Below are 13,945 nucleotides of genomic sequence, written 5' to 3'. Positions count from 1 at the left end.
AAAGGCAATCTGACTGAACAAAGAGGCTGAAATCAAGAAGGAGCATCTCTCAGACACTTAGGTTGACGAGAAGAACCATATCCCTAAAAGTGGCAGATTCATTGAAGAATGGTTAGTTTAAACACAGACTGGCATGGAAAAACAAAGGAGGCAGAAAACGCACATCATTGGGGCAGAAGGAAAAAAACATGGCTCCAAACATTGTGGCACCAAAACAGTCAAAAACAATGTTTGCAGAATGAAGGGTGGGGTTACGTGTCATAGCAAGGAGTCTGTACAAAATAAAGCAAAGGTGAAGCCTTCAAAAGGTATCAAGATTCATGAAATGGAAGGTAAAATTGATATCTTTCTTGGAGATGTCCTGGAATTAGACAGAAGCTTCAAGAGTGCTGATATTATAATAGAAGGAAAGGGGAAGTTACACAGAGGTACAGCAGTTTCTATTCTTTCTGATTCCAAACAAGTTATCACTCCTAAAGCTACATGGTCCAGCAGGTAGAAAACTCAAGTTTTTAGGACAACTAATGCAACCTTTCAATATATAGAGAGAAAAATCTCTCACTGACACGGTGATTTTTAATGATCCCAATGGTGACCCAAAACTGGAGATAGTCATTCTAAGCAGACATGTCAATGTGCACAGCTGTTCACAGGACAGTCAAAGACAGCAAACCACATCACTCTGTGTCTTGAAATGGAGACAGAGTGCCCACTGACACCCAGAATTCCTCATTCACTCTTGCCAAATGTAAAAAAAAAGAAATTGACTACCTTGCAGCAAGGCAATATTTCACCTGTAGCAGAACCAACAAGCTGGTACTCATGGATGGTCCCAGTGACAAAAACTATTAGATCTATCAGAGTCTGTGCTCTTACACAGCTGACCAAAGCGTAGAGTCATGAGTGTGGTGCTGGAAAACCACAGCAGGGCCGGCAGCATCCGAGGAGCTAGAAAATCGATATTTGGGGCAAAAGCCCTTCATCAGGACTTTAACTTTGCAAACATAGGCTGAGACTGCCACAGTTTTAAGGGTTTAGATGGAGAGGAATTTATTAAGCATGTACAAGAAAATATTTTGTTTCAATCTGTGAATGTACCTACTAGAGAAGGTGCAAAACATGACCTACACTTGGGAAATAAGGCAGGGAGGTGACTGTAGGTGCCAGTGGGGAGCATTTGGGGTCAGCGACCATAATTCTATTAATATTAAAATAGTGATGGAAAAGGATAGACCAGATCTAAAAGTTAAAGTTCTAAATTGGAGGAAGGCCAATTTTGACGGTATTAGGCAAGAACTTTTGCATTTCAAGACATCCAGCACCATCTCCTCTGTAATATGGACATTTTTCAAGATGTCACCATTTATTTCCCCACATTCTATATCTTTCATGTTCTTCTCCACAGTAAACACTGATGCAAAATATGGTGGCTCAGTGGTTAGCCTCACAGCACCAGGGTCACAGGTTCGATTCCAGCCTTGGTCGACTGTCTGGGTGGAGTTTGCACATTCTCCCCGTGTCTGCGTGGGTTTCCTCCCACAGTCCAAAAATGTGCAGGCTAGGTGAATTGGCCATGCTAAATTGCCCATAATGTTAGGTGTAGGGGAATGGGTCTGGGTGGGTTGCTCTTCGGAGGGTCTGTGTGGACTTGTTGGGCTGAAGGGCCTGTTTCCACACTGTAAGTAATCTAATCTAAAAGCTGACTGGGGGCAGATAAAGAGACAGCTGGAAAATGGGAAACTTTCAGAAATAAGGTAAAGAGAGTCCAGAGACAGTCTATTCCTGTCAGGGTGAAAGGAAAGGCTGGCAGATGTAGGGAATGCTGGATAACTAAAGAAATTGAGGTTCTGGTTAATAAAAAGAAGGAAGCATATGTCAGGTATAGACAGCAGAGATCAGTGGCAGCAGTGAATTCTTAGAAGAGTATAAAAGCAGTGGGAGTACACTTAAGAGGGAAATCAGAAGGGCAATAGGGTTAACGAGAATCCAAAAGGATTTTATAAATGTATTAAGGACAAAAGGGTAACAAGGGAGAGAATAGGACCCCTCAAAGATCAGCAAGGCAGCCTTTGTGTGGAGCCGCAGGAGATGGGGAAGATATTAAATGAGTATTTTGCATCAGTGTTTACTGTGGAGAAGGACGTGGAAGATATAGAATGTGGGGAAATAAATGGTGACATCTTGAAAAATGTCCATATTACAGAGCAGATGGTGCTGGATGTCTTGAAATGCATAAAAGTGTATAAATCCCCAGGACCTGATCAGGTGTACCCTAGAACTCTGTGGGAAGTTAGGGAAGTGATTGCTGAGCCCCTTGCTGAGATATTTGTATCATCGATAGTCACAGGTGAGGTGCCGGAAGACTGGAGGTTGGTTAATATGGTGCCACTGACAAGCCAGGGAACTGTAGACCAGTGAGCCTGACGTCATTGCTGGGCAAGTTGTTGGAGGGAATCCTGAGGGACAGGATTTACATGTATTTGGAAAGGCAAGGACTGATTAGAGATAGTCAGCATGGCTTTGTGTGTGGGAAATCATGTCTCACGGACTTGATTGAGTTTTTTGAAGAAGTAACGAAGAGAATTGATGAAAGCAGAGTGGTGGACATGATCCATATGGATTTCAGTAAGTCATTTGACAAGGTTCCTCATGGGAAACTGGTTAGCAAGGTTAGATCTCATGGAATACAGGGAGAACTAACCACTGGGATACAGACTTGGCTCGAAGGTAGAAGCCAGAGGGTGGTGGTGGAGGGTTGTTTTTCAGACTGGAGGCCTGTGACCAATGGAGTGCCACAAGGATCGGTGCTGGGTCCACTGTTTTTCATCATTTATATAAATGATTTGGATGTGAACATAAGAGGTATAGTTAGTAAGTTTGCAGATGACACAAATATTGGAGGTGTAGTGGACAGTGAAGAAGGTTACCTCAGAGTACTACGAGGTGGTGATAGGATAGTGAAGAAAGCATTTGATATGCTTTCCTTTATTGGTCAGAACATTGAATATAGGAGTTGGGAGGTCATGTTGCAGCTGTACAGGACATTGGTTAGGTCACATTTTGAATTGTGTGCAATTCTGGTCTCCCTCCTATTGGAAGAATGATGTGACATTTGAAAGGATATTGCCAGGATTGGAGGGTTTGAGCTATAAGATGTGGCTGAACAGGCTGGAGTTGTTTTCCCTGGAGCTTTGGAGGGTGAGGGATGACCTTATAGAGGTTTATAAAATCATGAGGAGCATGGATAGGGTGAATAGACCAGGTCTTTTCCCTGGGGTGAGGGAGTCCAGAACTAGAGGGCATAGGTTTAGAGTGAGAGGGGAAAAATTTAACAGGGACCTAACGGGTAACTTTTTCACGCAGAGGGTGGTGCCTGTATGGAATGAGCTACCAGAGGAAATGGTGGAGGCTGGTAGAAATACAACATTTAAGAGGCATCTGGATGGGTATATGAAAAGGAAGGGTTTAGAGGTATATGTGCCAGGTACATGTACTGTACATCTCTATGACTCTAAAGATCTCAGCAACATTCAAAAGGCAGTTTGAACATTGAACCTATGCACAATACTTCACCACAACATTTCTGTTTTTATGTTTAGCACCTCCACATGCCTAATTTCTTTACAAGAGGCATGGGTCCCTCTTAATCTCAATAAATTCTTACCCCGCCAACAGCTCCACTTTGCTATGATCTCTTCTGGTGGTAATACTGGATAAATCAGGATGAAATATGTCTTGATAGATCATAATTTACTTTTTCAGTTTGTTAACGTAGTGGTTTGTCACTGAAACATATTCACATAAGACTGCAAGTGTTCTTTTGCAAACTCATTACATAACAGAAATGTATATATGTTACAGTTAAAGAGAGATCTTAACATAAACAACAAAAATACTGCCTCTGGCTTAGACTCTCATTCCTGATGAAGGGCTTATGCCCGAAACATCGAATTTCCTATTCCTTGGATGCTGCCTAACCTGCTGTGCTTTAACCAGCAACACATTTTCAGCTGTGATCTCCAGCATCTGCAGACCTCATTTTTTACCCTCTGGCTTAGACTCACCTGTCATTAGTTTCACAGTTGCTCTAGGTGTTTGACCAGGTATTTGCTAAACCTGGTTTCCACAGCCACTTCACACTCCTCAGGGACTGTCTCCGGTAGAGACTCATAGCTAGAAGAACAGCACCTCACTTTGCATTTGGAGACCCTGCAGTCTTCTGGACTCAATATCGAGGTCAACAACTTTAAGGCTTGAGCTCTTCAATGCCCTTACCCCAATGCCCATACACAACCCATTGCTCAGTATTAATACCCCATTAATACCTATTCAGCCTCCTAGCCTGATCATTAACAACTCCTTTGTCTGTCCAACTGTTCTTCTCTCTGTTTGGGCTCCAACTCCGCCTATCGTTTACTCCTTACTCCCTCCCCCAACCCTGTCTTCAACATAAAAAAAAAAATTTCCTAGCTACCATCAGTTCTGAGGAAGTGTCACTCAACCCTGGGAATTTGTTCCCGTTAGGCGAGGAGACTAGGACCCGTGGGTCCAGCCTTAGAGTTAGAGGGGGTCAATTTAGAACAGAAATGAGGAGACATTTCTTCAGCCAGAGAGTGGTGGGCCTGTGGAATTCATTGCCACGGAGCGCAGTGGAGGCCGGGACGTTAAATGTCTCCAAGGCAGAGATTGATAAATTCTTAATCTCGCAAGGAATTAAGGGCTACAGGGAGAGTGCAGGAAGTGGAGTTGAAATGCCCATCAGCCATGATTGAATGGTGGAGTGGACTCGATGGGCCGAATGGCCTTACTTCCACTTCTATGTCTTATGGTCTTATGACCTTATGGTCCCAAAACTTTAAGGTTTTGAAATCTTTGTCTGAGATGCTGCCAGACCCGCTGAGGTTTCCCAGCAATTTCTGTTTTCGCTTTAAAAGAAAACATTGCAGTCTGTTTCCCAGCAATATCTTTAGAGACCCAGTCCCAAAAAAATGTCACTTCTATGTCAACTTTGTTTCTTTTCTCTCTTATTTCACATGTAGCAAGTCTCCTTCTTGGACTGCTGAGACAATTTTAGAATGGCATTTCAATTCTGCTCAGCTGAAATTCTTTTCAAAGCTGAGATCTTGAAAACTTCTTTCTAATCTGTCACAGCTTGGAGACTCCACAATAGAAAACCCTTCTGCTAAGGTCAACGCTATCCTGAATTGACAACTGGATTCTTCTGCTAGGAGGAAGATGTCCTTCTGAACAATTGAATTCAAAACTATGCTTGTGGCCTGTAGTCTGTCTTCTCTGCCGAAAACCCAACAGTATAGACACCCCATCAGCCCTGGTATACTGCAAGGCACTGAGTTAATCTTCTTTGAAATTTTTTATTCCAGTCACTGCCCCAAATGCCATTCTGACCCCTTAAGAATAGTTGCCTTCAAAGATTAGAAACCAAATTTCTCTCTTGAAAAAAATCAAATTACTAAATGACAATAACAATTCAATACAGCACAGGAACTGGGTCTTCGACCCACCTAGCCTGCGCCAATTCTAATCCTTATTTAGACCTGGTACTTATTGCCGATGCATAGTTTCTATTCCTATTTCTATCACCTCCATCAAGGTACACCTTAAACGTTGCTAATGTAGCTGCTTCCACCACTTCCACTGGCAGTGCGTTCCAAGCACCCATCAACGTCTGTGTGCAAAGTTTTCCCCACACTTCACCCCTAAACCTTCCCCCTCTCACCTTGAACCTGTGCCCCCTTGTAGTTGACCTTTCCACCCTGGGAAAAAGCCTCTGACTATCCGCCCCAACCAGACCTCTCATAATTTTGTAGATCTCTATCAGGTTGCCCCTCAGCCTCCGTTTTTCCAGTGAAAACAATCCGAGTTTATCCAACTTCTCCTCATAACTAAAACGCTCCAGACTGGGCAACATCCAGTGCCAGGGCGGCACGGTGGCACAGTGGTTAGCACTGCTGCCTCACGGTGCCAGAGACCCGGGTTCAATTCCCGCCTCAGGCGACTGACTGTGTGGAGTTTGCACGTTCTCCCCGTGTCTGCGTGGGTTTCCTCCGGATGCTCCTATTTCCTCCCACAGTCCAAAAAAAAATGTGCAGTTTAGGTGAATTGACCACGCTAAATTGCCAGTAGTGTTAGGTGCAGGGATAAATGTAGGGGAATGGGTCTGGTTGGGGGCGGGTCGGTGTGGACTTGTTGGGCTGAAAGGCCTGTTTCCACACTGTAAGTAATCTAATCTAATCCTGGTAAACTTTCTCTGTACCCTCTCCAAAGCATCTTGGTCCTTCTGGTAGTGTGTTGACCAAAGCTGCACACAATATTCTAAATATTATGCGATTTTATACATAAAAGTGAGAATCAGACTGAGACACACAGACAGTTAGTCACACATATAGTCACAGATCTTACCTGGTGATTTGAGCTGGTCTTGATAGGTCGGTGTATAGGGGTCTGTTGTGGTCAACAACACAAATAGGGCCAGTGCAAACAACGCACACATTACAACATAGAAGGCTGCGTAGTATAGACTGATAAGAACTGGAAAAAGAGGAGTGAAATGTTATTTGAAAGTACATAAGGTATACAGCACAGAAACAGTTCATTCAGCCTGGCCACACTGTGCTTCTCTGGATGGAACTCTTCCAGCCTTCAAATCCATTTAATCCTTTATTCCCTTTTCCCTTATGTCCTCTTCAAACTCCAAATTCCACAATCCCCATGATGTCCGTCAGAAGACAGCACTTCCTGTTTTACTGGCTGGGATTTTTGTGGTTACATACATAGCATAACTGTGGACGTTCACGGGTTATCAGCATGTAAAACCCTCAACTGCCAGCACTTTTTCAGTTAAATTTGTAAATTGCTAATAGTAACAGCCTGCTACTTCATTGGGTTCACTGGGTCACTCAACACTGAGGCAATCGATGCAATACTGATGATGTGCTGAGATCTGCAGCTTTGCACAACCTGTTTTAGCTGTAACAAGTGTAGAAACAGGCCCGTTGACCCACCATATCTATTACAAAAACCAAACTACACTAACCCCATTCACTTGCACTACCAGCCCTGACATTTTAAATGCTCATCCAGATGCTTCTTAAATGTTGTGGGAGTACCTACCTCCACCTCCCTCTCGGGCAACACCTTCCAGATTTCCACCCACCTCTGAGGGAATTCTTTTTTTCTCACAGAATTCCTCTAAGCCAGTTGCTCCTCACTTGAAACTCATGCCCTCTGGTCTTAAACACGTCTGTCATGGGGGAAAAGATTCTCATGATCTACCCTGCCATAATTTTGTAGACCTCAATCAGACGTCACCCTCAGCCTCCCCTGCTCCAAGGAAAACAAACCCAGCCTTTTCAGTCTCTCCACGTGACTGAGATTTTTCATCCCAGGCCACATCCTGGTGAATCTCCTCTGCACCTTCCCCAGTGCAATCACGTCCCTCTGACAGTGCGGCACGCTGTATTCCATCTCTGGCTTAACCAATGCTTTATAAAGTTGTAACAAGACTTCCTTGCCCCTATAGTCTATACTCTGGCTAATGAAGGCAAGCATCACATATGCCATCTTCTATATTATTCCAGTGAAGCTCAACACAGTGCTGAGGGATGACACCTCCCCTTCCTATGGGTTTTACAGATTTCTAGCCCCAACAATGAGTTTGGACTGGAGGGCATGACGAAATATTGAGCGGGTTAGGCTTTTCTCATTGGAGTGAAGGAGGATGAGAGGCGGCTTAATGTAGGTGTATAAGATGATGAGAGGCATAGGTAGAGTGGATAGCCAGAGACGTTTTCCCAGAGCGGAAATGGCTATCACAAGGGGGCATAATTTTAAGGTGATTGGAGGAAAGTTTAGGGGAGTTATCAGAGGTGAGTCCTTTACCCAGCGAGTGGTGGGCGCGTGGAATGCATTACTAGCAGTAGCAGTAGAGTCAGATACGTTAGGGACATTTAAATGCCTCTTAGATAGGCACATGGATAATAGTAAAATGTAGGGTAGGTAGGTTAATATGATCTCAGAGTAGGGTAAAGTCGGCACAACATCGTGGACTGAAGGACCTGTACTGTGCTGTACTGTTCTGTGTTCTGTCACTTCAACCTTTAATGTCTGTTCCCATTTTGCTTCCTTCCTTTATTTTGATTTGACCTATCTCCCTGGTTTCTCTGTCTCTCTGCTGCTCACATCTCTTCTGGACATAGCTTTTGTTTCTTCATACCCTCCAGACTCACTGCCCCCTTTCATTAATAATAAGTCTTATTATCTTTCAGAATTTTCTCTGAGGGGGGCCATCAATCTGAAATATTGATCTTGTGTCCCTGGCTTGTGGGGAACTGTCAATATTTTCTGTTTTTATTCCACCTCTCCAAAGTCCACACTATACTGTTTCTGAAAAAATGCAGCTGAATGAGATTTTTAAAAACATACTAACTTTTAATTGCAGCTAAAACCCTTCTCTAGTCTTGAAACATTAACTTTAGAAATCTGTATGCCATGATAAAGCGATTTAAAACAATCACTTTTTTAAAAATGTTTATTTATGATATTTCAGATTCAACTATTATCTGTCTATGATCTATCTCATGCCCGTTTTCAAGCTTCAATAAATTGTCTCTAAAAGGACGCCAACAAAAAGAAGTTAAAAATCACACAACACCAGGTTATAGTCCAACAGCTTTAATTGGAAGCACTAGCTTTCGGAGCGACGCTCCTTCATCAGATGGTACGCTCCAAAAGCTAGTGTGCTTCCAATTAAACCTGTTGGACCATAACCTGGTGTTGTGTGATTTTTAACTGTGTACACCCCAGTCCAACACCGGCATTTCTAAACCATTACAGAGAAAAGAAAAGCTATGCTTTTAATTTCCTGGTTTTCTATACAAATGATCTTCATTTTTCAATCTGATTTATAATGAGCCTGTTTGCCGATGTACCGCAGAAACTCTATAGGTTGTACTAGGGTTTTACTAACCAACCCTCCCCTCAAATAGGGCAAACTGGGATTTCGTTGCCCACTCTCCCCTCATAGATTTTACTGGGTTTCGCTGCTCACTCTCCCCTCACCTGCAAGTTGTAGACAATAGACAATAGGTGCAGGAGGAGGCCATTCTGCCCTTCGAGCCTGCACCACCATTTAATATGATCGTGGTTGATCATCCTTAATCAGTATCCTGTTCCTGCCTTATCTCCATAACCCTTGATTCCACTATCCTTGAGAGCTCTATCCAACTCTTTCTTAAATTAATCCAGAGACTGGGCCTCCACTGCCCTCTGGGGCAGAGCATTCCACACACCCACCACTCTCTGGGTGAAGAAGTTTCTCCTCATCTCTGCCCTAAATGGTCTACCCCGTATTTTTAAGCCGTGTCCTCTGGTTCGGCACTCACCCATCAGCGGAAACAGGTTTCCTGCCTCCAGAGTGTCCAATCCTTTAATAATCTTATCTGTCTCAATCAGATCCCCTCTCAGTCTTCTAAACTCAAGGGTATACAAGCCCAGTCTCTCCAGTCTTTCAGTGTAAGGTAGTCCTGTCATTCCAAGAATTGACCTCATGAACCTATGCTGCACTCCCTCAATAGTCAGAATGTCTTTCCTCAAATTTGGAGACCAGAACTGCACACAATACTCCAGGTGCGGTCTCACCAAGCCCTGTACAGCTGCAGAAGAACCTCTTTGCTTCTATACTCAATCCCTCTTGTTATGAAGGCCAGCATGCTATTAGCCTTCTTCACTACCTGCTGTACCTGCATGCTTACCTTCATTGACTGGTGTACAAGAACACCCAGGTCTCTTTGTACTGCCCCTTTACCTAAATTGATTCCATTTAGGTAGTAATCTGCCTTCCTGTTCTTGCCACCAAAGTGGATAACCATACATTTATCCACATTAAACTGCATCTGCCATGCACCTGACCACTCACCTAACCTGTCCAGGTCACCCTGTAATCTCCTAACATCCTCCTCACCCTGCCACCCAGCTTAGTATCATCAGCAAATTTGCCATCTTCTATATCATTATCATATATTGTAAAACAGCTGCGGTCCCAGTACTGATCCCTGCGGTACCTCACTGGTCACTGCCTGCCATTCTGAAATGGAGCCGTTTATCACTACTCTTTGTTTCCTGTCAGCCAACCAACTTTCAATCCATGTTAGTACTTTGCCCCCAATACCATGCGCCCTAATTTTGCTCACTAACCTCCTATGTGGGACTTTATCAAAAGCTTTCTGAACATCCAGGTACACTACATCTACTGGATCTCCCTGGTCCATCTTCAGAGTTACATCCTCAAAACATTCCAGAAGATTAGTCAAGCACGATTTCCCCTTCATAAATCCATGCTGACTCTGTCCTATCCTGTTACTACTATCCAGATGTGTCATAATTTCATCCTTTATAATAGACTCCAGCATCTTTCCCACCACTGAGGTCAGACTAACTGGTCTATAATTTCCTGCTTTCTCTCTCCCACCTTTCTTAAAAAGTGGTATAACATTAGCCACCTTCCAATCCTCAGGAACCGATCCCGAATCTATCGAACTCCGGAAAATAATCACCAACGCATCCACGATTTCCCGAGCTACCTCCTTCAGTACCCTGGGATGTAGACCATCAGGCCCCGGGGACTTATCAACCTTCAGACCCAACAGTCTCTCCAACACCAAATCCTGGCAAATATAAATTCCCTTCAGTTCAGGTCCTTCAGCCACTGTTACCTCAGGGAGATTGCCTGTGTCTTCCCCAGTGAACACAGATCTGAGGTACCAATTCAATTTTCTGCCACTTCTTTATTCCCTGTAATATATTCCCCTATTTCTGTCTTCAAAGGCCCAATTTTAGTCTTAACCATTTTTTTGCCTTTCACATATCTAAAAAAACTTTTACTATCCTCCTTTATATTTTTGGCCAGTTTGTACTGGGATTTCACTGCTCACTCTCCCCTCATAAACCTGCAGATTGTACTGGAATTTGACTGCTCGTTGTCCCCTCATAGACCAGCAGAGTTGTACTGGGATTTCACTGCCCAATCTCCCCTCATAAACCAATAGATTTTACTGGGTTTCGCTGCTCACTCTCCCCTCATAGACCTGCAGATTGTACTGGAATTTCACTGCTCATTGTACCCTCAGAGACCAGTAGAGTTGTACTGGGATTTCACTGCCCAATCTCCCCTCATAGACCAGTAGGTTGTACTGGGATTTCACTGCTCGTTGTCCCCTCATATAACCTGGTATTGTGTGATTTTTAACTTTGTCCACCCCAGCCCAACACCAGCATCTCCACAACATGTCCCCTCATAGACCAGTAGGTGGTGTTGGAATCAAATATGTCACAACCGGGGAATGGGCACCTTCTAAATATTTGTGATCAACTTTCTCTATGGCCAGGCGTGCTCTAACGCAGGACGACTAACCGCACAAAGTAAAAACTGAAAAAACTAAGGATGCTATAAATCAGAAACAAAAAGTGAAACTGAGTCCAAGAAAGGGCCTCTCAACCCGGAACGTTAACTCTGATTTCTCTCCACAGATGCTGCCAGACCTGCTGAGCTTTTCTAGCATTTTTTGTTTTGATTGTTGTTGTTATTGTGATCACACCAGATTAAAAACAAGGTAAAGAATAATTCACTTACAAAAATGGTCTACAGTCTGCCAGCAAATGGACTTTCTCCATCAAGGTTAAAGGAGCGAAATTATGCTTGAAAGGGCACTCAGTCTCATGATCAGCCCTTATCACACTTATCAAGCTTTCTTATCTAACATTATGTTTCTCCCTATCTTACATTAATTAGGACTATAATTAGGGTGCGGTTACTCAGAATCACGACATTTTACCCATCGATGATTTGAAATTAATTCTGAGCAGAATGGATTGGTGAAAACATTCTCAGACAAACACTACCCAGCAGTCTATGAGCCATCAATAAAACCATCGCACTTTACTGCAACCCTCAGACCATAGTGTCTGTACTGATGCTTCTAGAGCAATCCAGGACTAATTCCCCTGTCCCTCACTCTTCATAGCTCTGTATCAATGCCAAACAAGCCAGTCTGGTTTTTTACCCCCAAGCCCCATGTATCAACATAGGGTGGCACGGTGGCTCAGTGGTTAGCTCTGCTGCCTCACAGCTCCAGGGACCTGGGTTCGGTTGCAGCCTCAGGCAACTGTCTATGTGGAGTGTGCACATTCTCCCCATGTCTCTGTGAGTTTCCTTTGGGTGCTTCGGTTTCCTCCCACAGTCTAAAGATGAGCAGGTTAGGTGAATTGACCATGCTAAATTGCCCATAGTGTTCAGGGGTGTGTAGGTTAGGTGCATTAGTCGGGGGTAATGGGTCTGGTTGGTTACTCTTTGGAGGGTCGGTGTGGACTTGCTGGCCCAAAGGGCCTTTTTCCACACTGTAGGAATTCTAATATCCCTCTATTTGACTGCATTAATTCCAAACTAGTCCCACTCTCTCTCCATAGTCCTATGTCAATTCCAAAGTAATCCCATTCTGTCTCCATAGCCTTGTATCAAACCCAAAGTATTCCATTGTCCTACTCACTCCCTATAGCCTTAAATCAATCTCAAACTCATCCTACAGTCCCCCTCCCTCCCAGTAGCTCTGCATCAATCCCAAACTAATCCCACTCCCTGCTCTCTCCACACAGCCCTCTATCAATCCCAATTATCCCACTATCCCACTCATTCCCCATAGCTCTGCATCAATCCCAAACTAATCCCACTGGCCCATTCTCTCCCATTAGTCCTGCACCAATCTCAAACTAAGCCAAAGCCTCAGAAATAGTTGTGTCATCTCAATTGCCAAACTGACAATCATATTGTCTCTTCCTTGGGATTATCCTAGTGAATCTTCGCTGCATAGTCACATAAGTATTACTATCATGGAACCATAGAGGCGTATGGTGTGGAAACAGGCCCTTTGGTCTAACTAGCCCAGGCTGATGATAATATAAAACTAAACCAGTCCCACCTGCCTGTGTTGGTCGGTTTGCCTCTGAACCTTTCTTATCCATGAATTTATCCAAAAGTCTTTTAAATGTTGCAACTTGTACCTGCATCCACCGTTTCCTCTCGGAGTTCATTCCACACATGAACCACACTCTTTGTAAAAAAAAAGTTGCCCCTCATTTCTTTCTTAAACCTTCTTCCTCTCACCTCAAAAATATGCCCTCCAGTCTTGAACACCCCCCCACCCCTCAATCTCTGAACTGCCGGCTAACCAAAGTTTTGAACTTGCCCCCCCCCCACCTTCTACCCTCAAAGAATTTGCTGATCATTTTTGCCTGATGCCAGCCAGCCCCACTTTGTCGCAGTGAGGGTCACACCTACCCCACTTTCCGGGGGTCCGGCCCATGAACTCCTTTGTGTCTGGATTCCAGACAAAACGTTTGAATTCTTCCATGCGTTGATTGCACGTCTTCTTCTCGTTGAAAGTCGCCATTGTTCTATCCCCTTCAAATCTCTGTGTGTGACAGTCCAAACAGGGAGCAAACTCAAGTGTGTTGGCAAACAAGTGAAACTGTTATGGGGGGCGGAGGGATACTGAGCAATCTTTTTATACCGATGACGTGGTGTCACCAAGTTATAGCTAGAGACGTAAAGCACAGGAGTTAAGAGCATTCCTAAGGTATCAGCACTGTTTAGATTAGTGTAAATGGATCAATTACTATGCTAGTTATGAAGTGACTTTCTGACTGTGTGCTCAGTTTATAATAATCCTGTAGCACACGAGGTGATAACTTTATCATGCTTCACGATTCTAATGTCAACTAAATTCATCAGCTGGTCTGAAATTGTTTCATTCGCTTACAATCCAAGGACATCGCAGGAACGCTGAAACCTGACAATATCTTGTACCAAAAAGTGACAATCCAGAACCACACCATTCCCACCCTCACAGATCCCAGCCTCTCCATGCAGCCTGTC

At 43.8% G+C, this 13,945-nt stretch overlaps 1 protein-coding gene across 1 annotated transcript in view; it reads right to left on the bottom strand.

Annotated features, from left to right (window-relative positions):
* The window catches only part of LOC132820669 (potassium-transporting ATPase subunit beta-like), a 30,579-nt gene extending 17,119 nt beyond the window's left edge, over positions 1 to 13,460 (bottom strand). The window contains exons 1-2 of the mRNA XM_060832898.1: positions 13,349 to 13,460; positions 6,421 to 6,549 (exon numbers count right to left, since the gene is read on the bottom strand). Of these exons, the coding sequence (XP_060688881.1) occupies positions 6,421 to 6,549; positions 13,349 to 13,460 (241 nt within the window). The remainder of the gene's footprint in view (positions 1 to 6,420; positions 6,550 to 13,348) is intronic.
* Positions 13,461 to 13,945: the final 485 nt, after the last annotated feature.

The sequence above is a fragment of the Hemiscyllium ocellatum genome, chromosome 12 (assembly GCF_020745735.1).
Source record: "Hemiscyllium ocellatum isolate sHemOce1 chromosome 12, sHemOce1.pat.X.cur, whole genome shotgun sequence".
Taxonomy (NCBI): domain Eukaryota; kingdom Metazoa; phylum Chordata; class Chondrichthyes; order Orectolobiformes; family Hemiscylliidae; genus Hemiscyllium; species Hemiscyllium ocellatum.
The sequence above is the reverse complement of the archived record's forward strand: the minus strand, read 5'-3'. Positions and strand labels throughout refer to the sequence as shown.